Source organism: Microtus oregoni, unplaced genomic scaffold, assembly GCF_018167655.1.
Source record: "Microtus oregoni isolate MIOR12 unplaced genomic scaffold, Mior012 000002F_ref0000024, whole genome shotgun sequence".
Lineage (NCBI taxonomy): Eukaryota > Metazoa > Chordata > Mammalia > Rodentia > Cricetidae > Microtus > Microtus oregoni.
Genome location: NW_024543061.1, coordinates 69,944,677 through 69,967,664, shown reverse-complemented (window position 1 = coordinate 69,967,664; position 22,988 = coordinate 69,944,677). Strand labels below are relative to the sequence as shown.

Below are 22,988 nucleotides of genomic sequence, written 5' to 3'. Positions count from 1 at the left end.
CTCACAAATGATGGAGAAGGGTCATCTGTCTATTGGTTAATGTCATCTGTCTATCTGATGCTTTCATTGGTCAATTAATAAAGAAACTGCTTGGCCCTTTAATAGGACAGAAAATTAGGTAGGCGGAGTAAACAGAACAGAATGCTGGGAGAAAGAAGCTGAGTCAAGAGTTGCCATGATTCTCCCACCCGACACAGCCGCAGGTTAAGATCTTCCCTGGTAAGCCACCTCGTGGGCTATACAGATTATTAGAAATGGGTTAGATCAATATGTAAGAGCTAGCCAATAAGAGGCTGGAACTAATGGGCCAGGCAGTGATTAAAAGAACACAGTTTCCGTGTAATTATTTCGGGGCATAAGCTAGCCATGCGGGCTGCCGGGTGCCAGCGACGCCGCCCCGCCGCTCTTATTACAACACACAAACCCCATTCAAATGCTCTGTAGCCAGACCTCCTGCCTGAAAGCACGAGTTTGCACTGTCAGGATGGCCCTGAAATCTGGCATTTCAAAAAAAAATTTTCCCGCTATTGCTGAACCAGAAAAACCTCTCTTAAAGGATCTGCAAGTAAGCTGCCAGTGAGCAAAGCCCATTTGGGAAAAAAGTGGCTAAACTTCATTTTTAGTGCCTAGAATTCCTTTCCAAGCCTTCTCAGGTTTTAAGTGGACTTTAGTTGGCCACGTGGGCACGAATTTGTTGGAGAGAGGGCCTCTTGGTAGTTCCCACCTGCTTCGCCCTGAAATAATCACACAGAAACTATATTATTTAAAATATTGCTTGGCCCATTAGCTCTAGATTTTCATTAGCTAACTCTTACATCTTAATTTAACCCATCTCCATTAGTTGTGCATCACCATGAGGTTGTGGCCTGCCAGCAAACTTTCAACACATTTGTCTCTGGTGGTATCTCCATGACTTCTCCCTTACTCTGCCCTTATTCCTCCCAGAATTCATCCTAGCTTTCCCTGCCTACCTAAAGTCGGCCTTGCTATGGGTCTGAAGCAGTTTCTTTATTCATTAATGGTAATTACAACACACAGAGAGGACTCCCACATCACTCTAGGTCTCAGGACCACAAAAAAGGAAAAGGAAGAAAAAAGAGAGAGAGAAAGAGAAAGAAAGAAAGAAAGAAAGAAAGAAACCTAGACACCTAAATAATCTTTCTAATCTCCAGGACTCTGCTAATGTTGGTAAGCTGTAACTAATCAGTTAAACTATGTGTCCAAATTTAATTTATATGTTTAATTTAGATATACCTGACATATAATGATACCCTGATTCTCAAGTGCCTTTACAAATCTGACATTATAGCATTTAACAAAAGATGATCTTATGATAGAGAAACATGCCAGCTCATGAAGCATTCTGTAGTTCCTTCAAGAAGATGCATGGCTTCAGAAAAACTTCCTTCTGAAGGCTTGCTTTGGGTGTGGCAAAATCAGCTACACAGCAAAAATTTGCCTTTCACCTCATCAGCTCCCTAGACCCTGACTAGTCTGAACAACACTGGTGGATTGATCATCTGATCCTGCCAAGACAGGTAAGGCAATCTGCTCTTCAAAAACCATCATCTAAAGGCAAATACTCTTCTAAAACATGTGTCTGCCAAAACACACAGAAAGACTTGGGATTGTTTAGGTTCCTGGAAAAGCTGTCTTGCTTCTGCTCATTTATTTTTCGCTGTCAGATTTGTCTGAAGGTGTTTGATAATTAGGGCGCTGGTAGCACTTTAGTTTATTATTTAAGTTTTTGGCTAAAATACAGATGAATGTGCCTCTTTCACAGGATGCATGGTACAGGATGAACAAATTTCAGGTATATAGAGGTTCAGAGTTTTAAATTTCCTCTTGTCTTCTAAAATGTTCATGCCTTTAAACCTAAAGTCATAGCATTTTTCTATGACACCAAGATATAAATTTGTCCCAATTATTTTACAGATACCTATAGGTTCCCACACAGTCCTATCCCTTCTGCTAGACTCTTGCCAATCCAACCTGCAGACAGCCCTCCAGATAATGCCAGCACCTGCACAGCTCCTGGGACTTCACCCTTGGTACCACCTCTCTAGGCTCAAACGAACACCTATTCAGAATACTTGGTCTGTCCAGCAGCTGGGACACTCCTCCCTCTGGTTTTCCATAATGTCCCAAGGAAGGGCCTATCAGCTTTTTTTCCTGGTACAATCATCTTTGTCAGCACAACTAGAACAGGTATTAATAATCTATTTTATTTCATACCAGCTTGCCTTTTCTGCTTCCTCACAAAACAAATGCTTGAGGTCTTCAGGATGACTGTTAACTGGATATTCCTCCACTCACACCTCCTGTTGAGTGTAAGCCCTCAATCTCTCCCTCCTGTGATCATCCCATGTACACATGAAGCAGCAGACACAAACTGGTGTCCATACAGTAAAAAAATCTGGGATATTCTCGTGGAAGGTCCACCCGAGTCCCTGGTATTTATATACCCAAAGAGTCTGGAGTGTTCTGCTGGAAGCTTGATCCCAAGCCCCCTCACCCAACTCTCTCCAAGTCCTGTTGCATCTCAGAAATTCTGCAAAATAAAGACATCTCCTCAACAGATGCTCAAGACCACTCTCACCGAGTACTTAAACTGTCCCTCAGAAAACAGATGCATGATTTTCCATTATTTCTTTCCTATCTCCTCTCTGCAGGGCTGGAAAATTACCCAGGAACATTGTAGCCATTAAACCTTGGCTTTTCTAATTCAGTTTCATATGGTCTGATTTAGATTGCTGCATTGGTGCAGAAACTTTTCACACCTCTTTTCTCCCAGTTACAATTGTCCTCCTCTTTCTCCTAAATAAACATTCCCCTTTGGGGTTATCCTTAATTCTTGTGGTGATTTGAAGGAAAATGGCCTCCAAAGGGAGCAGCACTATTAGAAAGCATGTCGTCTTTTTAGTTGAATTGTGTTACTGTGGAGGTGGGTTTTGAGTTGGAATATATGCTCAAGCCATACCCAGTGTCTCAGTTCACCTTCTGTTGCCAGTTCAATAAGATGTAGGAGTCACAGCTCCACCACCATGTCTGCCTGTACACCTGCATATCCCACCATCATGATAATGGACTAAACCTCTGAAACTGTACACCACCACCTCAATTAAATGTTTCCTTCATAAGAGTTCTCATGGTCATGGTGTATTTTCATAGCAATAGGAACCCTAACTAAGACAATAAATATAATTGCAGTTTCCAAGATCAATACAGTTGTAGTTGCCAGGATACAGTGAAGTTTGTAAATTGTACAGGATACTCAAGATTAATGTCTAATACCAAATGTCCCGTCAAGCCTCCATGCTTCCTTGACTACTAAGAGAACATACAGAGGAATACAAACTTGCCTGAATACTTCACAGACTGAGGGAATGCATTGATCTCTTAAGAACTAGAAGGTGCATTGTGCTCCAGGAGTCATGGATTCGTACCTGAAAAATCTATACCACATTGAAGGGAAACACACCAGACGAAGATGAACGCAAATCAAATAATCCCACACTAGCTCCAAATACAGCAAAATAATAGGGTTCTTTATTTAAGTGGGGAGGACTCACAGATCACAATGAGGGAAGAGTAACGGAATCCAGCATCCAGGTGTTAGAGCGAGGAAAGTGAGAAAGTGGGCAGGTCTGAGCCTTTTTGGTACACGGCTTTCTAGTCTTTGACCCCATCGAAGACCTAAGAAGAGAGATATTAGGTGAGTAGGCAGGAAGTGCAATCAAGCAGCATACAAAATACTCAGTAGATGACAGAAAAAACTGGCTACCTGGGCAAATACCATAGTGTCATTTGCACAATTAGAGCAACCAACTTTGGCTAAGGCCTACAGGATCTGACAGACCATTTTCAGAGGCAGAAAAAATTTTCAAAACCATCTTACTCTGTCTTGGCAATGTTTGGCAGTCTTTTTTTTTTTATCCTGCTTGTCCAGTCCAGACACTGTCCAGTTTGTCAGTAGTTGAGACATGGGCAGTACTTTGCCCAAAGGCCAGTTTTGCCAAGAAAAAAACAAGCTCCAAGTAGAGTGTCTTCCTTCAGTGCTCAACATTTTCTTGAGAATAGAATGGTGCTGCCAGGAGCAATTGTGTCTCACGTCAACAGAATCCTAAGTTATTTAAATGTCATGTTGTACAGTTCTTTGAAGTAGTTGAAGATAACCTATCTATGTAGAATACAATATTTTATATCTAAAGAACCTGATTAATCTAACTTTGTGTGTGACAAACATGGATTACTATTGACATAAAATTTTTAATACCTACACAGCTCAAAGACTAAGCCTTCATATAAGAATATTTGATGAAGGAAGGTCATTGGTTAAATTAAAAGAAACTGCTTGGCCCTCATTGGTTAGAAGATAGGTGGGAGGAGTAAACAGAACAGAATGCTGGGAGAAAGAGGAAGTGAGCTCAAACTCCACAGCTCTCCTCTCGGGAGCAGACGCCTCAGCAGAGATGCCATGCTCCCTGCTCCTGGGCAGACACACGCGATGAAGCTCCGACCCAGGATGGACATAGGCTAAAATCTTCCCGGTAAGACAGGTGCTCACAGATTATTAGAGATGGGTTGATCCGGATATCAGAATTAGCCAGTAAGGGCTAGAGCTAAAGGGCCAAGCAGTGTTTAAAAGAATACAGTGACCGTGTAATTATTTCGAGTATAAAGCTAGCCGGGTGGCGGGACGCAGCCCCGCCGCCCTTATTACTACAAATATTAAACAATCTTTAAACAGGTGAGCAACAAATGAGGACAATGACTTCAAAAGGTAAACAATGTATAAGTATCTTGATCAGAGGTAGAAATGTATGATACAATATGATAAATATATCCTAAAAATGTATCAATATATAAAATGTCTTAATGAGAGGTAGAAACATGCATGTATACAATATGACAAAATGACTTCACATAGGTGTACAAAAAATGTAAACAGAAATAGGAGCATATTCAATATAATTTTATCAATATGCAAGAATCTATACCAATGTAAATTGTCTATAAATAATAGCTTACAAGTATTCACTCTATTATTCATTATTATTATTATTAGTGTAAGTTCACACTAACATGCCTGTTATCCTATCCAATTTTCTTTTTTTATTTTAGTAAGAATTTTGAGCCTAAAATTTGCACCACAAGCCCCAACCCTATACCTGTTATAATCAGCCCCTAATTGATGTCCTTAACCCTGAGGACAAACTTTGTTGGGAGAAAGGCCATCGTCTTTTAAAATTACTTTTAGCTGTCATGGAGTCAATGCTCTTTCTATGGAGTCCTGTAAAACTAAAATGATGGCTAAGTTTTAAGATTACTGTCTTGTAAAATTGTAAATAGTCTCTGAATAGTCGATGGGGTTTTTTAAAGTTCTTATTTGGAGTTTTGGCCAGAACGTGATAAGATGGTGCACCATTTCAGTTAACCAAGTTGGTACCACCTTGAGCATCTGGTTCCCAAAACCAGTCTTAAAGTTCTGCTATCAGCAGCATGAGCTCATATCAACCAGGTGGGATCATTGGGAGGCCCCATCTTTTTTTCTGGAAACTTCAAAGATTACTGCAGGAAAATCTACTGTTCATTGTGGAAAACTTAAACAGTATTCATATAAACATATATTTAATGAAAGGTATGCTAGAGACAAACATAGATATGGAGAAAAGTAAATTTTTCCTAAGATCTTTCTTCTTTCTGTCCCGTACCAGATGGCTCATAACATGAGACAGAAAGTCTCTATTTATCTAACTAACCTGATTAATTTACCTATAAGTGGGACAAACATGAATGACTATTGACCTATAACTTTTAATACCTATATAGCTCAAAGACTAAAAAATTCATATTAGAATATTAAACAATATTTAAACAACATGCTTGAATTTAGAGAAGACCATTGGCTGAAGGAGGTTCCCCATCAACACATGACTCTCAAGACATCTAGGACAAACGAACTCCATAGTTCCCGATACATCCCCCCCTCCTTTGGTTTACCATTGATAAACCATCAAGTGTCAGGAAATGGGAAAAATTATTATCAGAATATTTCCTACTGTTTGGGGGCATCAAAGTTCTTGGAGCAAGCTTGACCTCGACTATTTGGGAATAGTTGGGATTCACAGGCTTCTGGTTCTATGGCCAGGGGCTTATAATCCTGTAATAGCAGCTGATTAAAAGTCTGTTTAAAAATCTTTTGAATCTGCTATTGAAGAATCTCAACAAGAAGTGTATAAAGCAGGGTACAATTCGGATTAAGAAAAAGAAGATATGGGGGGGGGTAAGAAATCCAGTTCCACATTGGACTACCAACCATCCATCTACCAGAGGCATCAGAGCTGTTCCTTACATTTTTGGAGATCAATCTGGAGTTGTTGGATCTTATCTCATGGAATCCACAATGTTACACAGTATGGTGCCTGAACATAGGGATTCAAAAGAATTTCCAAAACTATCCAAGAAGAGAGATAGCTTTTTGTTGAGGTGTCCCCTGAAGAGAAACCCCCTGAGAGATGCTTGAGAGAGACATTTCTCTAATCTGGCAGCTAAAGACAAATGCTCACTTGTTGGATTCTGCAGATTTCGGGTCTTGAACACCCTAGAATAATAACGTGATATTCCTCTAGCACCTTGGAGGGCAACCACAGGAGGTCCCTTCTGGAAGAGACAGTTTCTCAGAGAGTCCTCACTGGTAGACTGCTACTAGTTCCAAGGGCACTTGTTAAGAGTGAGTAACTTTATCACATCTCTTGCCCTCCTGAGAAAGCCAATAAGGGTTGAAAAAGTTTCCCAAGCTCTCTCCCAGCTTTCCAAGGGTTGGCAGCTAGGATCCCTGCCTGCTCCAAACAGCTTTCATTGCTTTGTCTCACTGGGAACTAAAGAGTTAACTCATGCTTCAGCTTGGAGCTTGGAGCTCTGTCAGCTCCTCATTCAAATATCAAAACTGGCTTCACTGAAGGGAGACAGACAGCACCTGCTTTTTCAGGCTTTCAAACTCCTTGAGCTGATTGAGAAATTCAAATGGTGATTCCCCCACATTCATAAACTATTTTCCAGGCTGTTTCTTCTATCCTGTACTAAAAATCTGTCTCTCCCTCTCTTTATCTCTATATGGATGAGGCTACCTGAGCTCCTGGTTTGTTTACAAAATCTCAGGGCAGTGCAGGAACTTCCAATTATTCCATCCAAAACCAAGTCATAGGAGTAATAGCACCTTCTCCATGTTGTAAACATTGTGCACGGTTTTTCAATTTGATTGGAAATGTTCATGAAAGCAAGATAAATCTTACTGTATAAATACTTATTAACTCTTAGAATCTTTGTTTTCTGCTCTCACTTCAATCTGAGTCTCTGCCCCTCCCCGCTGCTCCTAGTTGCTAAGTCTTTAACTGCCTGTCTCTACTCTGTTCTTCACGCCTCCCCGAAACCATGTTTAAAAAATCTACCTGCCTGCCATGTGCTGCTTCATCTAGAAATGTTGTCTGTCTTCCTGTTATACTGTTCATATAAATGGAAATGTGTTCCCAGTGTGCTTGATTTTTGACTGGTTTTTGAATGTCTGGATTTGTGTGTTTTGTATGTCTTGCTGGCAGCATCTAAGATGTGCAGGCAATTGGCTGACTATTTCCTTTATCTATGTTTCCCAATTTTCATCTGACCCTTGTTTGAAATAAACCCTTCTCTCTTCTCCCTCATACAACAGCTGTTGTGGTTTCTTTAACACACGTATTAAATTCCATGATGAACTATAAGGATGTATAAAGTTGACAGTCTCCCTATATAATGTTTATATGATTAAAAAGTTTCATGGCAATGCTAAAAGAACTTTAATTAAAAATTATTATTTTTATGCTAAGCATAATAGGGATAATATATAAAATTCTAGATCTATAAAGACAACTAATTTATAAACTGTGAATAATAAATTTACTTAAATTAAGGCTATTGAGGATAATTAGAAATGCAGGTTGAAGTATGCTAAGTAATGTAAATAAGTTCTTACTTATTGCCTGGCATTTAAAATGTTTAATTTTCCCATATTACAGAAAACTGTGCCATGCCTTTTACTTGCTAGAAGGTCTTTGTTCGAATTACATTTTTGAATCATTTGGATTATATTTTTTATACCAGATCTAAAAATCATTTATCTTGTTACCAAATTCCAAATAGAGGAAAGCTCATCAAACAGGTTTCAAAGTAATTTTTTACTATTCCTTTGATTAAAGAAACTCACTCTATATTGACTGCTCTCAATTATCTATGACCCTTGCCTCTTGATTAATTTAACAAAAAAGTATATTAGGATGTAAAGTTCTTTAAGGATATAAAGGTTTAATTAAATGATTTTTTTACTGCTTGAAAACCAGGTTTAGATACGTAAAAAAATAAAACATAGTCCAAATCTTCTTCCCCTTCTATGATAGTTAAATTAAGATTTCAAAATTTCAAAGTTTAAACTCAAAAAATTCTAAATAAACTGATACAACAACAATGCTTGCTATTCAGCCATAAGCTCAGGATTTTATATTCCTTGGTCATTTTTTAAAAATAAAGAAAATGCTTCTAATTTTAATAGATACATTTTTTTTAATTTGTACTCATCCAATCTTCTAAACAAGTAAAAATAAATATTACTGCTTTAAACCAAAATTACTTTTAGATTTCTAAACTTCTTTTATGACTCAAATAATGTGTCTGTTTGCCTCATCTATAACATGAATTTCAATACAGAATACAAATAATAATAATACTGGAATATCTGACACTTTTGCCTCTTAAAGAAAGTTCTTATAAGGTTTCAACTTTTTGGAGGTCCAAAAATGTGAGCCTATTTCCATATTGTCTGAAGTTCAAAGAGTCAGAGGATGCTCAATATTGCTAACAACAATCAGAGATATACATCTTGACTCAGGATGTGGTTTCTTGGTTCTTTTGACTTTAAGATGGCACATATGGGTAGATCCATTCCATAATGACAGATGGTCAGGATATGCCCACATATATTTGTTCCTTCTATTGTCATAGGAGGTTATCCCAGGAGTGACTGCCTTCAGGATACTTGGTCTAGGGTGGCTTCACTTCCTAAACAACAGAATGCTACTGACTTGATGTCTCAAAGTGTTTGAGCAATTAATGGTTGTCCTTTGTATTATGTTAAAGAAGTCACTCTTTTAGTTACGTTTTCCCTCTTTTGTATTGGGGTATGAAAATGTAAAAATCAAACGTTGCAATTTTCAGTATTCACTGGAACACATTCCCAGTACTATTCTATGGTTTCTGTTTTATAATTTTTAAATGTGCCTTCATATTCTATACTAATATTTCTGATCCCCACAACCTTTCCCTGGAAAGTGGTATTTTTGTCAAAGCTGGTCCCAGGCAAACTTGGATTAACGAACATCATCATGGGTCAAAAATGAACTCAGATAAGTATTACTTATGAACAGCTTATTTTCCAACCTGCCTGTTTATTTTTTTTTGGGGGGGGGGGGGTTCTTGTCTTCTCTCCCTGTCCTGGAATACTTTTCTCTCATCTGCTAAAATTCCAAATGTGCACTTAAGAGAGAAAGTTTCCTCTTTAAAATTGGTTAACTTCATGTTCTGCCATTAACATACATTTATCCACTAGATTCATAATAATTGAAAGGGTTGCTCTGCCATCCCTTTGGATGTCATCCTTGTGCCCAGCCTTTCAGCTCACACTCCAGGGGATTCTGCTGTGCTGTCCTGGCCTTCTCTCAGCCCAGGGTTCTGTAGCTTGTTTGTTTGTTCTAAGGAAACAAAACTGGGTGAGTAAGGATGGGTCAGGTATTCTTGGAAGAGTGTAAATAGGACCAAAACACATTGATCAAAATTCTCAAAGAATAAAAAGCATTAAGAATAAGTTTGAGAAATTTGAATTAGGAGAAGGGGTAAATCCCAAATTACTTGGATACTTCCTATAAAGTGTGTGAACCATTTGCTTTTATAGTCATAATTTATTTTCTCTTTATTTGTTGTATAAAGCATTGTCTCTCTCTGAACTAGATTGGTGACCAACAAGTCCTGGGATCCTCCTGTTTCTGTCCCCTGTAGACCTCAAATAACAGAAATGTGAGAAGAGCCATGCTTGGCCTTTTATGTAAATGGTGGGAATTTGTGTTTCTACAACAATACTCTTTCCCACTGACCCATCTCCCCAGCCCATTTAAGCATAAGCCAGGCATGGTGACACACTCCTTCAAACCCACACTCAGGAGGACAAGGCAGAGAGATCTCTGAGTTCAGGGCCAGCCTATGCTACATAGTGAGACTCCGTCTCACAAAAGAAGAAGAAGAAAGAAAAAGATTGGTTTCCTATATGCTCTTAAAATGATTCATTTAACTAGTGATAAATTTCTATCTCTATAAGAAACTGGTTTGAACAGTTCATTGGTAGCTTATAGGATGATTCCTTAGAAGGGCCATTGCTCATGAAAACTTACTATTCCTTTCAGAATTATTTCCACAGAACAATGGAAGAAAACTTACCCTGTGTTTACTATAAGTCAGAGACATTGACAGGACATTTCCCTGAGTTATCTCATCTAAATCTGAGGAGTCTGTATAAGTAGACCTACAAGTCTACTTGTTCAAGTCTACTGTGAACAAGATTATTGGGTCAGATAAGGTCATAAACCTATCAAGTTTCTTTTGTAGATAAAATTCACACAGTTTAATGATATAAAATGGAGTTTTTGTAGAAAAATGCTTTTTTGTCAGGGACTTATTTGAAACTAAACAGTCTCACAGTCATAATGGTGACAACAAGATTCATTCCAAAGGCCCACTTTAAAGACACCACTGCATGGTGCTTTTCATCATGTAAGTGCAAGGACAACTGTATATTGGAGAACTCAGTTTGATGGTCAAATAACCTCATAAAGAAGACTGTCTGAACAAAAACTCCATATCATAAAAGTGGGGTTTACTAACATTTAAAGTACTTGAGGCTTAGGGTATGAGTAACAACACTCATTTTACACATACTAGTGTTCTTCTAAGCCCATGTATGTGCCGTTCTCCAAGATGGTGTTCAGTTGTGATGTCAACAAATATTCAGTTTCTTTTGATAACAATGTTGGAAGATGGAGACTAGAGCAGCAACTGTTAAAAAAAAACATCTCTTGACAAAGACTAGAAAGAAGCAAAAGGAATTTAGCATTGGAGGATATAGCTGTTGGACTTGCTACAGATCCATCTCTTCTCTACATAGATCCTGGCACTACTGATCCAGTTGTTGTTGTTCAGGTAGGTATATTCTTCAGCTCCTCTGATGGGAATCCTGAAAATAAACCCAAAACAGTAAGTTGACAGAGCCCAGAAATGCATTCTCTCGTCAGTGAAATCTTGTTTGATTTGAACACAGTCCCTTTGATATTCATCCATGTTGAAACCTGAAATACATGTACAAAGGACTTGACTAGTACTTGCTACCCTGTTTAATTGAACTACAGCCATAGGTGGCATACTGAGGATGATTTTCAATTCTGTTTTGAAGCATTTCACATATGGAAAAAAACACTTCTTAGTAAATTTCTGAATGTACTTTAATAATGGACAAGACTGAGTCTATAATGCTCCATTCAAAGCATCTATGCCCACATTCAAGAATTGTCTTGGGTGCTCTCTAGTTAGATTTTAAGGGAGGTTTTCAACGATGTGAAACTTCTGCTTCTCTGAACAGGTGCAGCCATACATACAGTGGACTAATGGGTCTCGGGCTGGTCCTTCTGCAGTGGCTTCCTGAGGTCTCAGGACTCTCATTGCCCATCTAAGATTATTTCTACATTACACACAGAACATTTATCAACAACAAAGAAATTTAAATTAGTGACGGAGAAGACAATAGCTACCCCAGATGCCATCATCATGCTAAAGATTTTGAGGAAAATCACACTAAGTAAAGGTTTTGGAAATGATGGCCAAAATACTTCCAAGGCAGTATAGCTGGCTTCACATGACACAGCCATTCCTCTCTAATAGACACAACTCACACACTTCATAAAAAATGATCACAGTAGTAGGAAAGTGGTTTGAAAACATACGAGCTGTTATATTCTGTGTTGTCCATCCACCTCCAAGGGTGCTGTGATGACTCTCTGTGCAGGCCGATCCAGTAGTCAAAGGTGCCTTTGTATCTCTTCAGGAAATTCTGTCATAAGACATGGAAAGCAAAACTATGTGTCTCTCTGTTTCAGATGACCCTTGAGTGTCCCCCAACCCACAGCTTTCTCTTTAGGTAGCAGGAGGGTATAAGTGAGGGACACAGACTTTGGAGCCATAATAGCCATGAGTTCTCAGTGGATCCAGTTGACAGTCATAATTCTTAAGTACCTCATTTGAATTAAAGTACCAAGTGTAACTACATATTCTTCATGGCTGCGTGAGTTCCCGGTTAAGCCTGCCCTTGCAGTTATTAACAGTTGTCACCTTCAGGATGCAGCCTTTGTTAGCTTGGAGAAAAATGCTCATCACCACCAGGTATCTCAGTAAAGTGGCATATCTGACCTTCCAGGTTGACTATGAGCACCACATGAGAAAATGTTTCATGAATGTCTGAGGACTCCAATCAGAAATATTACCATCAGTAAATGGCACACAATCATGTGTTCCCCATGTCTCCATCTGCAAGGGGTGATCCTTCCTCATGCTTCATCTTTTAATAGTCTATCTCAAGGCAATACATATTCAATAGAACAAGCTAATCAATTCCAATCCTTTCTTACCAGTTCCTCCATGTTGTCAAATTTAGCTAACTGTGCCTTTAGTTTCATGCAGAAATTCCAACTGAATGTCCAGTTGCTTGTGTCTTCAGAAAAATAAAAACATTTACTCCCAAATCCAATCCAGTTTCTTGGGCAAACAGCATAAGTATTTTTGACTGAGACCTGTTCTGGCTTTTCTCCTAAAATTTAGACAATAAAATGAGTTATAACAAGAATTGACATAGCCTATTGAGCTCAGATGTGAGATGTGATTTTGACTATAGTTTTCCTAACTTATCTGTAGGAGTCTTCTCCTTAAGATGATGGACATTTAGCTAAAGGCATCCCATCTCAGGCCTGTACCTCAATCTCCCTCAGGTGCTCACTCATAATACGGGCCCAGGAAGTGAGTTCCTATAATATCATCACTTTTTTTGCTTTATGATTGTTCACTACAATTGGGCTGCTAGAGCAACAAGCACCCTGTATGGCCACCTACTTTGACAGTCAGCCTGATAACTTAGATAACAAGGACTATTGGGAAGGCAGTGTACACAGTGTGGACCTGTTGCACTAAGGGATTGCTCAGACACATTAGAGGTCACAGTCTGCCATAGACTAGCAGCTTTCTCTCCAGCTTGACAATAAGGAACTTCCTCCTTCCCCAACAAAGTTCCTGTTCTCTGTCTAGTTTCATCTGGAGGATGTTCCTGGGCCTGGAGGACTGACATTATCTGAAATCTGCCTCTGAACCAGATACCTATTTTAATACCAGATGCTTGGTTCATCCTTAGCTTGCCCTTGATACAGAGCCCTGCTAAGAAGACTTATGCTAGAAAGTCTATTTTAAAGGACCCTACTGCCACAGTATGTCCCCAGACTCCTTAATCCTATGTAAAATCCTTAATCTTTATACTTTGGAATAAAGTTGAGATGATCCACTTAAGTCTGTCTCCCAGAAGCCTCTCTTCATCTGTGCTCATGGACTGTATAAAAACTTTCTGTCACCCCTTCTTTATTTTTTTCCTTTCAATTTGGTGGCCAACCAGCCAAGAGAGAAAGAGTACCACCTGCCATATGGCAACAGTACAAGTCTTTTATTACACTATTCTGAACAGTGTAGTTCTAAAACTCTATAAATTGATCACTTCAAAAACCTTTCATTGAATACTTTTAAAATATAGTTTAACATGGTAATTAACACCATTAGTAGTAGGGGAAGGACATCATCCTGGACATAGTTTTCTTCTCTGTCCTCACAGTTCCTTGAGCTTCCTTCTTTGGGTATTGCTCCCCTTGTTTTCTATTTTGAATAGTTCCCCATGGTAGACATATGTCTCCTGCATCTTTCAAGGGGTTGCTCAATGCCATTTTCCCAGGGATGCTGAGCCTGGCCTCCTGCATACACCACAGCCAGTGCTGATCATTCATTGCACATTTCTGCTAGATCATAAGTTCCCAGAGAACAGGAATTTCCAGTGTGTTTTCTCTCCTGCCCTTCACACATTGCCTGGCTCACAGTGCTCACTAAGTGTGGATGTGGACAGAATGCTGCAGGATCTGGAGAATGTCACTCACCTGACAATGACAGAGCAACAGAAAGTGCAATCACAGCTCCAGTGAGGACGATGATCACTGCATAGCAGCAGTAAAGTCTAGCAGGAGACACAGGGGAAACGATTCTGAAAATGTTTTCTTGGAGCTTTTTATCTGAAAAATATAAGAATATCAATCTCAAGAATCTTTCATGGAAAAAGCTGTATTTACTCAGACTCATTAGTAGATTTTGCTTGTACTCCTCTGCAAACACTTACTGAAATTCCTGGTCTGCAAATGATGTCTATGACTCACGGAGAAGTAGAAGAAAGGGAAGCAGAAGTGTTGCCATGTAGTCTTCCAGTTATGGAACTGAGAGCTAATAAACAGATTAGAAACAGAAAGAGTGGAGATCAAGAATAGACTGGTTAGGAACTCAGTGCTGCGAGGGGTGCACCCACACACTGAGACAATGGGGATGTTCTATCGGAAACTCACCAAGGCCAGCTGGCCTGGGTCTGAAAAAGCATGGGATAAAACGGGAATTGCTGAACATAGCAGACTATGAGGACTGCTGAGAAGTCAAGAACAATGGCACTGGGTTTTGATCTTACTGCACGTACTGGCTTTGTGGGAGCTTAGGCTGTTTGGATGTTCACCTTACTAGACTTGGAAGGAGGTGGGAGGTCCTTGGACTCCCCACAGGGCAGGGACCCCTGACTGCTCTGGGGTGATGAGAGAGGGGGTGTTGATTGGGGGAGGGGGAGGGAAATGGGAGGCAGTGGTGAGGAGGAGACAGAAATCTTTAATAAATAAATAAATATATAAAGAAAGAAAGACAGGAAGAAAGAAAGAAAGAAAGAAAGAAAGAAAGAAAGAAAGAAAGAATAGACTGGTTAGGACTGAGGGAAACATTGTGGGGGTTGGAGGTGGCAGTAATCAGCAAGAGGCTGGAGATATAGAAAACTGAGAAATTAGAAACAGTTGTTGCTCTTATAGAGGACCCAAGTTTGGCTCCCACCTTCCACATGGGACAGCTAAGGACTGTCTGTATAACTCCTCTTCCAGTCAAAGAGACAGGTATGTGTGTACACTTCTGCAGTTCTAGTGTTAGAGATGCAGAAGTTGGAGAGCCATGGGTACAAGGCCAGCCTTGGCTACAAAGGAGGTTTGAGGCCAACCTAGATCAGTTTCAAAAACCTAGTAGGTAAATAAATTAGTAAAGACATCCATAAATATAACAGAGCACATTAGAACCTAGTGAGTAAATAAATTAGTAAACACACTTAAATATAGTAGAACACATTGACATAATTAATGGGTGAAATATGGGTAAATTTAAGATTTAAGATCAAGTTCAAAACAAGCCTAAACTAAGGCAAAACTTTCATAATTAATAAGAAGTTTCTATGTCATCATTTGGGAGGTGGAGGGACAAAGAAAGACTCATTTTATTTCTGTGCATGATGTGCATGCCTGATCCAAAAGGAAACCAGAAAAGGGTACTGAATTCCTTGGATATGGAGTTACGAATAGTTGTGTTGGCCATGAAAGTACGAGAGACTAAATCTGGGTTCTCTGCAAAGGAAGCCAGTGCTTAGAACCGTGTTTAACCATCCAGCTCAAGATAACCTTCAAATTGTATGAAAATACAAAAGTATTAGTCTAGCTGAGACACTTAGAAAAATCAAGAGGTCAAATTTGCAGAAATGATACCACCTAATCATAGAGGGGCAGAAACAAAGATTTAAGTATGTTTTGGCTTCAGCCTACCCTCTGAGGCAATCTGTATCACATACTAAAACTCACTTCTCCTACCTTCTATAAAATACTACCCAGGAATGAATCCTAGGACTATAAAACTATCTGAGGAAAAGAGTAAAAAAAATCTTTTGTGACCTAGTGGTGAATAAAAGTGTCTCAGGTATAATACCAATATCCCAATACACATTATAGAAAATGGAACACTTGAATTTTGGCCTAATTTTAAAAATCTCTCTTTTCTGAGTCTTTCAAAGGGAATTCAAAGAACAATATTTGCAGGACATAGATCAAAAAGGAGTTGTATCCTGAGAGTTGTGAGAACTTATTGTTTTAAGAGAGAGAGAGAGAGAGAGAGAGAGAGAATAAAAAAGGACCAAATACTTGAATACTGGCCAATTAAGATCATGTATTAAATATGTTCAGCTTGATCAGGTTTGAGAAAAGACAACTGGAAACAGATCATCAGTTTATATAAATGAGAATACACTTACTATAAGTCCTGGCCCTGCTAGCCACATATTCCCTCAAGAGAAATAAAAACCCATATTTCCACTAAAACATAAAATATACATATAAATATTGACAGTAACTCTCGAGAATCTTAGAAAAAATATAAAATACTTTTTAAAAATCACATCTGGAATCAAGCCAAATATTCTCTAGCTTTGACAATGTAAATCAATATTACTAAGCACTGTGGATGGGGCATTCTAAAGGAAAACTTGGAGCATATGCTTGTGCCTGAACCTTACTGTGCCCAAGTGTTCCTTAGGCTTAGATCGTCCACAGCTCTAGAGTAGTGAGCTCTGAGCCAGTTGTCTTGCAGCCAATCTTGAGAATCTGATAACAAAGCTAGGGTTTATTTATGTCTCTCCAAACATCACTAAATTGTTTCTGCTTTAGCTAATCTAATCTACCAATGTTCCTGTTGGCTTTTCTTAACCTTCTGCAAAATAAAAGCTAATGTATTTCAAGCTGCTTTCAATTTAAGAACTGTTTGTCGATCAGTGGTGCTTGGAACATAACTCTGAGGTCAACTGTTTATACTTGACACCCAAGTAACACATGTAGATGACTACCAGTCTGTAGGATCCATGGGAACAGCAAATGTCTGGAAAAACAAATATCAGGGAGGAGTGTCTGGGAAGAATCTGCAATGTGCCTCAGAGGAATTTGAGTGGAGTTATAAAACTTTATTTCACTGTGATGGAGACGTGAGCATATGTCTGACATGAAAATACATCTCCAAGTCTTAAGAGGACTGATGCTTAAATTAACAAGAAAGACAATGTTTAGGATTAGAGGATTGTAAGCATTATATAATGTCCTTTGAATTTTTGACTACCTACAAAACTCTCAATATTCATATTTTGTTGTTCATATTAGATAAAAATTCTGTGTATGTGTTGCTTTAATTGGTTAATGAATAAACCTGTTTTGGCCAGAGGCTTTACAGACTAGAGCTAGGAGGAAAAATTAAACTGAGTGCTGGAAGAAAGAAGGTAGTGTTGCAAGACTCATGTAGACATCTGTTGCAGGAGACAGATGCAACAGAATCTTGCTAGTAAACCACAGCCATGTGGCGATATACAGATTAATAGAAATGGGTTAATTTGTGATGTAAGAGCTAGCCAGTAAGAAACTAGAGTTAGTAGTGCAAGCAGTAATTTAAATAATAAAGTTTCTGCATGATTATTTCAGAGTCTGGACAGCCAGGAAACGAAGAAGTGGTCTCCACCAACAAAAAATATCTTTAGAAACTCAATTATCACGATTTTTATTTTTTTCTTTCTACTAAGGTGATACTCAAGGCCCGGGGCCTCCAGTCTTTCTCTTTTTCTTTTTTCATTCTTTTTCTTCCTTCTTTTCGGTGTCACTGCTGCTACGGTGCAGCATGCCGCTACGGTGCGGCCTGACCTAGGCTGGATCCCTCTTGCCTGTGAGTCGATTCAGCTAGGTTATACACCCCCCTATGGAATCAGACGCCTTTTCATAGGGCCCGGAGGTTCTTGCCATCTGCATCTTGCCTTAATGGGGAGCCGTTCTTGTTGTAGGCTTGAGGTGCCACGGTTTTTGCGGGCGTTTGCACGGCCTTCACCATGGGAGCCAAGCCATCCAGACCTATCACTCCGGCCTTACACTTACACAGCCATTTTTTGGTTCCAGCCTTTTGCCCCTTTCCTGTGCAGCTTTTATTGTGGCATGGCGGGCTCTCTAACAGAGCAGACTACACGTGGTGGTCGCCATTTTGGCTGAAGGCCAGATGGGTCAGGTGACTTTTTCTGCCATCTTGGCTGAGGGCCAGACCACGTGACCACACTCTCCTGGTTCTACCCTGCCTCTTCACTCGGTTTTCACTAAACTCCTCATGCTAACTCTGTTAAATGTGTTTTGAGCAATGGTTAAATCTCTTTGACAGGGCCCATTAGAGGCGTCCACATTGCCCAATTCTTGTTCACTCTTTCTACGTATAATAATTATTTATTACATCTCATTTCAGATTACAAAACACCAGTCTTATATTTTAAACTGGTATGTACCTTTAAGTCTCTTAAGCTGTTCTCCACCATTGTCAGTTCTGCCACTAACCTTATATTACAAGCAGTTTTTCCCTCTATCTGCCTTTTTACAAATGTAAATCTTACCTGTTGAGAGCCAATATGGTCAAGCTCAGACCCAACTTTCCAAACAAATTCTATACTATAGTTATACCTAATAAACAGCCCTCAACTGCTCAGAGATCTGGGGAATGTGATATTTAAGTATTTAATTATTAAAAACTTTTCACAACAATAAAAAAGAGACAGGTTGGCTCCTAGCAGCAGCTCTCTGCTCCCTCCAAAGAAGACAGAAGACAGACAAGCACAGAACAATGTCCTTCTGCATTTCGCTTCGACTGCAGAGTGCTGACCATTGGAAAAACCTGCCTTTCGTCTAAAGTAAAGACCTATAGACGTGGACGGAATCACTGGAATCGACAGCCTAGCTGCTCAGGTCAAGGTAGGCCTGTCTTCCTACAGATTTCTTAGCCCACAGGATCTTCTGGAGCCTTGCAGGCCCTGCACTAAACAGCAAAGGTCAAGTGCAACCATCCACGACCATGGAGGACCCAAAAAGAGTAGCTCTGGGTGCCGACCAAGTAAGTTCTCTGTCATTTTTTAATCAGTAACTCAAGTAAAATCGTATCCTTCTCAAAGATCTCTGAAAGTTTGACAGCTGAGAGGTTTTGCAAGGTGACCTCACCAAACAAATTTCAAACCAAATTCATCTCTTATGCTACAGTCATTATATGTCTAAAACTTCTGTTTTCACAAACCCAAGGAGTTCTCGTGAGTTCCAGGGAGCCGAATTAAAGAATCCACTTTAAACAGGTCAGATACATCCCCCTCAATTACCTGGTCCTAAAATGTTTTTCCCTTAATTTAACTTTGTTCTTTGTTCTGCCAATACCTTAAACAGGATAAGAGATACCAGACATTCCCATGCCAAAGACACCGGTCAAAAGCAAAGAGACCAGCTATGCCAGGATGTTCCCAGCACCCAGCCTTCTCTTGCGCCACCCCAACAAAGACGATGCCCACAATCAGCCGGAAGCAGTCTCGAGAATTCGCCGCTCCAATTCCTTCAAACTGGAGTGTCTAATTTGCTTTTTATTAAAAGCAAGATGTGGGAATGTTATTCTTTCTGTCCCTGCCCTGGCCAAGCCCACTCCTTTTAACCTCTGACCTCGCCCGCCATTGCTCTCTCTCTCTGTGTTCTCTCCTGGTGTACACACGGGGCTTTGCTTCTCTACTCCTCTCTCCCTCCTTCTCTCTCTCTCTCTCTCTCTCTCTCTCTCTCTCCCTCCCCCTTTTTAATAAACATTTATGGCTATTTTCAGTGTTTATATGTCTGACCCGCCATGTGTGTGCCTTCCCGCTGGTGAGAAGCTGTAGCCGCTTGCTCGGGTGCCAGACCCTAGAGCCAGCGCCCGGCACTGCTGGGACAGGCCGGAGTTTGCTGCGGGGCGGGGGGACCCCAGGGATATTTTTTAAGAATAAGAAATGTAATAGCTAATAATAATGTTTCAGTTAGGAGAATACTAGGCTTAAGTGATAGGTGTTAATATTTCGTCATTAATTTTAAATTTTGGTAAATAACAGTCTTGTTTTGCCAAAATCCAGTATCTTTACCTAAATGAAAAAAATTAAGGTGAAGGGACAGGGATGAAGAAAAAAAAAGATAAAAGAGTGAAATATAATGAAGCATAGACATTTTCAAAATGCAAGAAACACAAATTCGCTTTCTTTCTGAAGACTAAAGTAGAAAACCCATTATATTCCCTAGTATAATTTACTAGAAGCTTAAAATGCAGAAGATTTGTTCCTAGGTGGGATCAGCCTGGACCCCAGGTCTCCCGCCTTCTCCTTACATCCTTTTCCATCACAATGGATCTGCAAGGCAAAAGCATCAGCTTCCCATGCACCTCCTGTCACTGTGCACAGTGCTAAGCTGTTGTTTGAATTTGCCCTTGCTGTGGTACTTAAAAAGCAAGCATTTTCCACAGGGACTTGGTGTGATTCACCAGAGTGTAATTTACCAGATCCCTGGGAGAAGAGTGGACTAGCAAGCAAGCTAAGAACAAAGAATAAAAAAAAAAAAAGAAAAGAAAAGAAAAGCCTTCACTAAGGCTTTTGTATAGCAATTCATTGTTCATTTCTCTTGTGTGAGAACTATTTAAGTGTTAAATATTATATGCTCCAATAGAATAAGTAATGTAAAAACCTCCTAGCTAACTAAACTCCTGTCTGCTAAACTCCTGTCTGCGTTTTCTGGTTCTGCAGAAACCCACTGTGGCAGGCTCACAGTCCTGAGGTTCAGCTCCTCTGCCTTCTGCTTCTATTCCCGTCCCTGACAAGCAGCTCTCTGCTCTTGTAGGTCCATTCGAATATGCATTAAATACTTACCGATCTCGCCTTCCTGCAGTCTGTCTGTGGTACTGAACATGTCCAGAAAAGCCTCTGCAGCCTCTGCAGCACTCATCTCAGAGCTGACAGGCTGAGTTTCAGCTACAACAAGAAACTGAAAACGTTGAGAGGGAAGAAATGCCATTTATGCTTGGGCGGTTCCACTCAGCAAGCTTTATGCCTTGGCTCCCACACAAAGGGGAGTGGTGAGCCCCATAATGCTGCAGCTGTGAAGTTTGAGGAAATCATTTAAGAAGCAGGCACCAGAGCCAGGTCAGAGGATTCTGTGTGCTAAAGATCCAGAGACTGAATGTCTGGGAGACAAGAGTCAGAATGGTGAGAGCTGGAGACACACTGTCCACAGTCAATAAACACATTTCTCTCCTCTCTGGGAATAAGAGATCGTTTTTTCTGGAGGCAATTATGAGTCATTCAGGCTATCTCAAATGACAGTTTCTGATATGGAAATGTTTGATTGGTGGTGTGGGGACAGAAAGACACATCCCACTGCCACCTTCACCAGTCCAAGAAATGCCTCTAGATCAGTGGTTCTCAACCTTCTTAATGCTGTCCCCCATTAAGACAGCTCATCATACTGCGGTGATAGCCAATGATAAATTTATTTCACTACTACTGTAGTATTGCTATTGCTCTGAATCAGAATGTAAATATTGCTATGCAGGATATCTGATATGTGACCCCTGTGATATGGACATTCAATCCCCTCCTGCAAAAGAGGTCACAACTTACAGGCTGAGACTCATTTCTCTAGATTTTCAGGGACTTTTTACTCAGGGGAAACCAAGATTCATAGCTTTGATGCCAAGAAGAATTACGGGGATAGACAGTTTATGAAACAGAGTTGGAGTTTTTCTAAAATTATTTGTGTTGGTTTAATTATATGTGTGTGGGTATACCTTTCTGTGGGTCTGTATTTGTGAGTACAGCTGCCTGCAGAGGTCAGAAGCACATGTCAGATTGTTTCAGAGCTGGAATCACAGGCTTGAAAAGTTTGGATTTATAATGCAGGTACTCCAGAGATATAGCAAAGGAATATAATCATCCTAAAAAAAAATCAAAAACCAAGCAACAAATTGCATTGTTTTCATCATTTAGAAGCATATGCCAAGGAAAATTGTAAACATCTCAGAAAAATTTTAAAATACTAGAATAAAATATTTGGGTGATGGGTACAGTAGCATATGACTCTGACTTCAGAACTGGGGAGGCTGTGATAGGTCAATCTCTATGAGTCCTAGGCTAGCCTGGTCTACAGAGGGAGCTTCAGGCCTGCAAAGGCTAAGTTAAAAAGTACTCCAAACTTAGGGGCTGGAGAGATGACTCAATGGTTAACAGCATTGGCTGCTCTTAGAGAGGACCCGAGTTCAATTCCCAGAACCCAGCTCACAGCTTTTTAACTCCAGTTCCAGGGGATCTGACACCCTCACATCAATGCACATAAAAGAAATCAGTTAAAATAAATGTTTTAAAAAGTACTACAAATTTAATATATTAATTATATAAAATATGCCAATAACATGTAATCAATATAGTAATATAAATACTATATATAAACATATGTATACTATAAAATATGAGATAATAGATATGTGGTCAGAGGGGCTTTGAATTCAGGTATTTGGGGCACTCAACTGTCAATGTAGTTGGAGATGAGTGTCCCCCAGATTTTCTTATGTCCAGGTATGTTGCAGGATATTTGTTTATACTACGTGAAAATATGTCTATGTTTTGCCTCACCTGCCTAAGACACCAGATTGATTTAATAAAAATATGAATGGCCAATAGCTAGGCAGGAGAGGATAGACAAGGTTTCTGGGGAGAGAGTGGAACTCTGGGAGTAAGAAAAGAGGAGATGCCAGTGAGACACAGAGGGAATTGGATACAGAATGGACAAGAGGTAAAAAGGCACATTTCAGAATGAAGACTAATAGAAATGGGATAAGTTATAAGAGCTAGTTGGGAACAAGCCTAAGCTAAAGACTAAACTCTC

At 39.7% G+C, this 22,988-nt stretch overlaps 2 protein-coding genes across 2 annotated transcripts in view; both read right to left on the bottom strand.

Moving 5' to 3' along the window:
- LOC121434260 (C-type lectin domain family 2 member D11-like) overlaps window positions 1-21,110 on the bottom strand; it is a 65,652-nt gene extending 44,542 nt beyond the window's left edge. Inside the window, exon 1 of the mRNA XM_041633073.1 lies at window positions 20,978-21,110. Coding sequence (XP_041489007.1) covers window positions 20,978-21,053 — 76 coding nt within the window. The 5' untranslated portion in view covers window positions 21,054-21,110. The remainder of the gene's footprint in view (window positions 1-20,977) is intronic.
- Window positions 3,640-18,132, bottom strand: LOC121432467 (C-type lectin domain family 2 member D11-like). Its single transcript, XM_041630461.1, has 7 exons — window positions 18,059-18,132; window positions 14,583-14,646; window positions 14,310-14,433; window positions 12,753-12,928; window positions 12,072-12,178; window positions 10,960-11,308; window positions 3,640-3,696 (listed from the first exon to the last, which is right to left on the bottom strand). Exons 1-6 carry the CDS (start codon window positions 18,130-18,132, stop codon window positions 11,182-11,184), a joined length of 672 nt encoding a protein of 223 aa, XP_041486395.1. The 3' UTR covers window positions 3,640-3,696; window positions 10,960-11,181.
- Window positions 21,111-22,988: the final 1,878 nt, after the last annotated feature.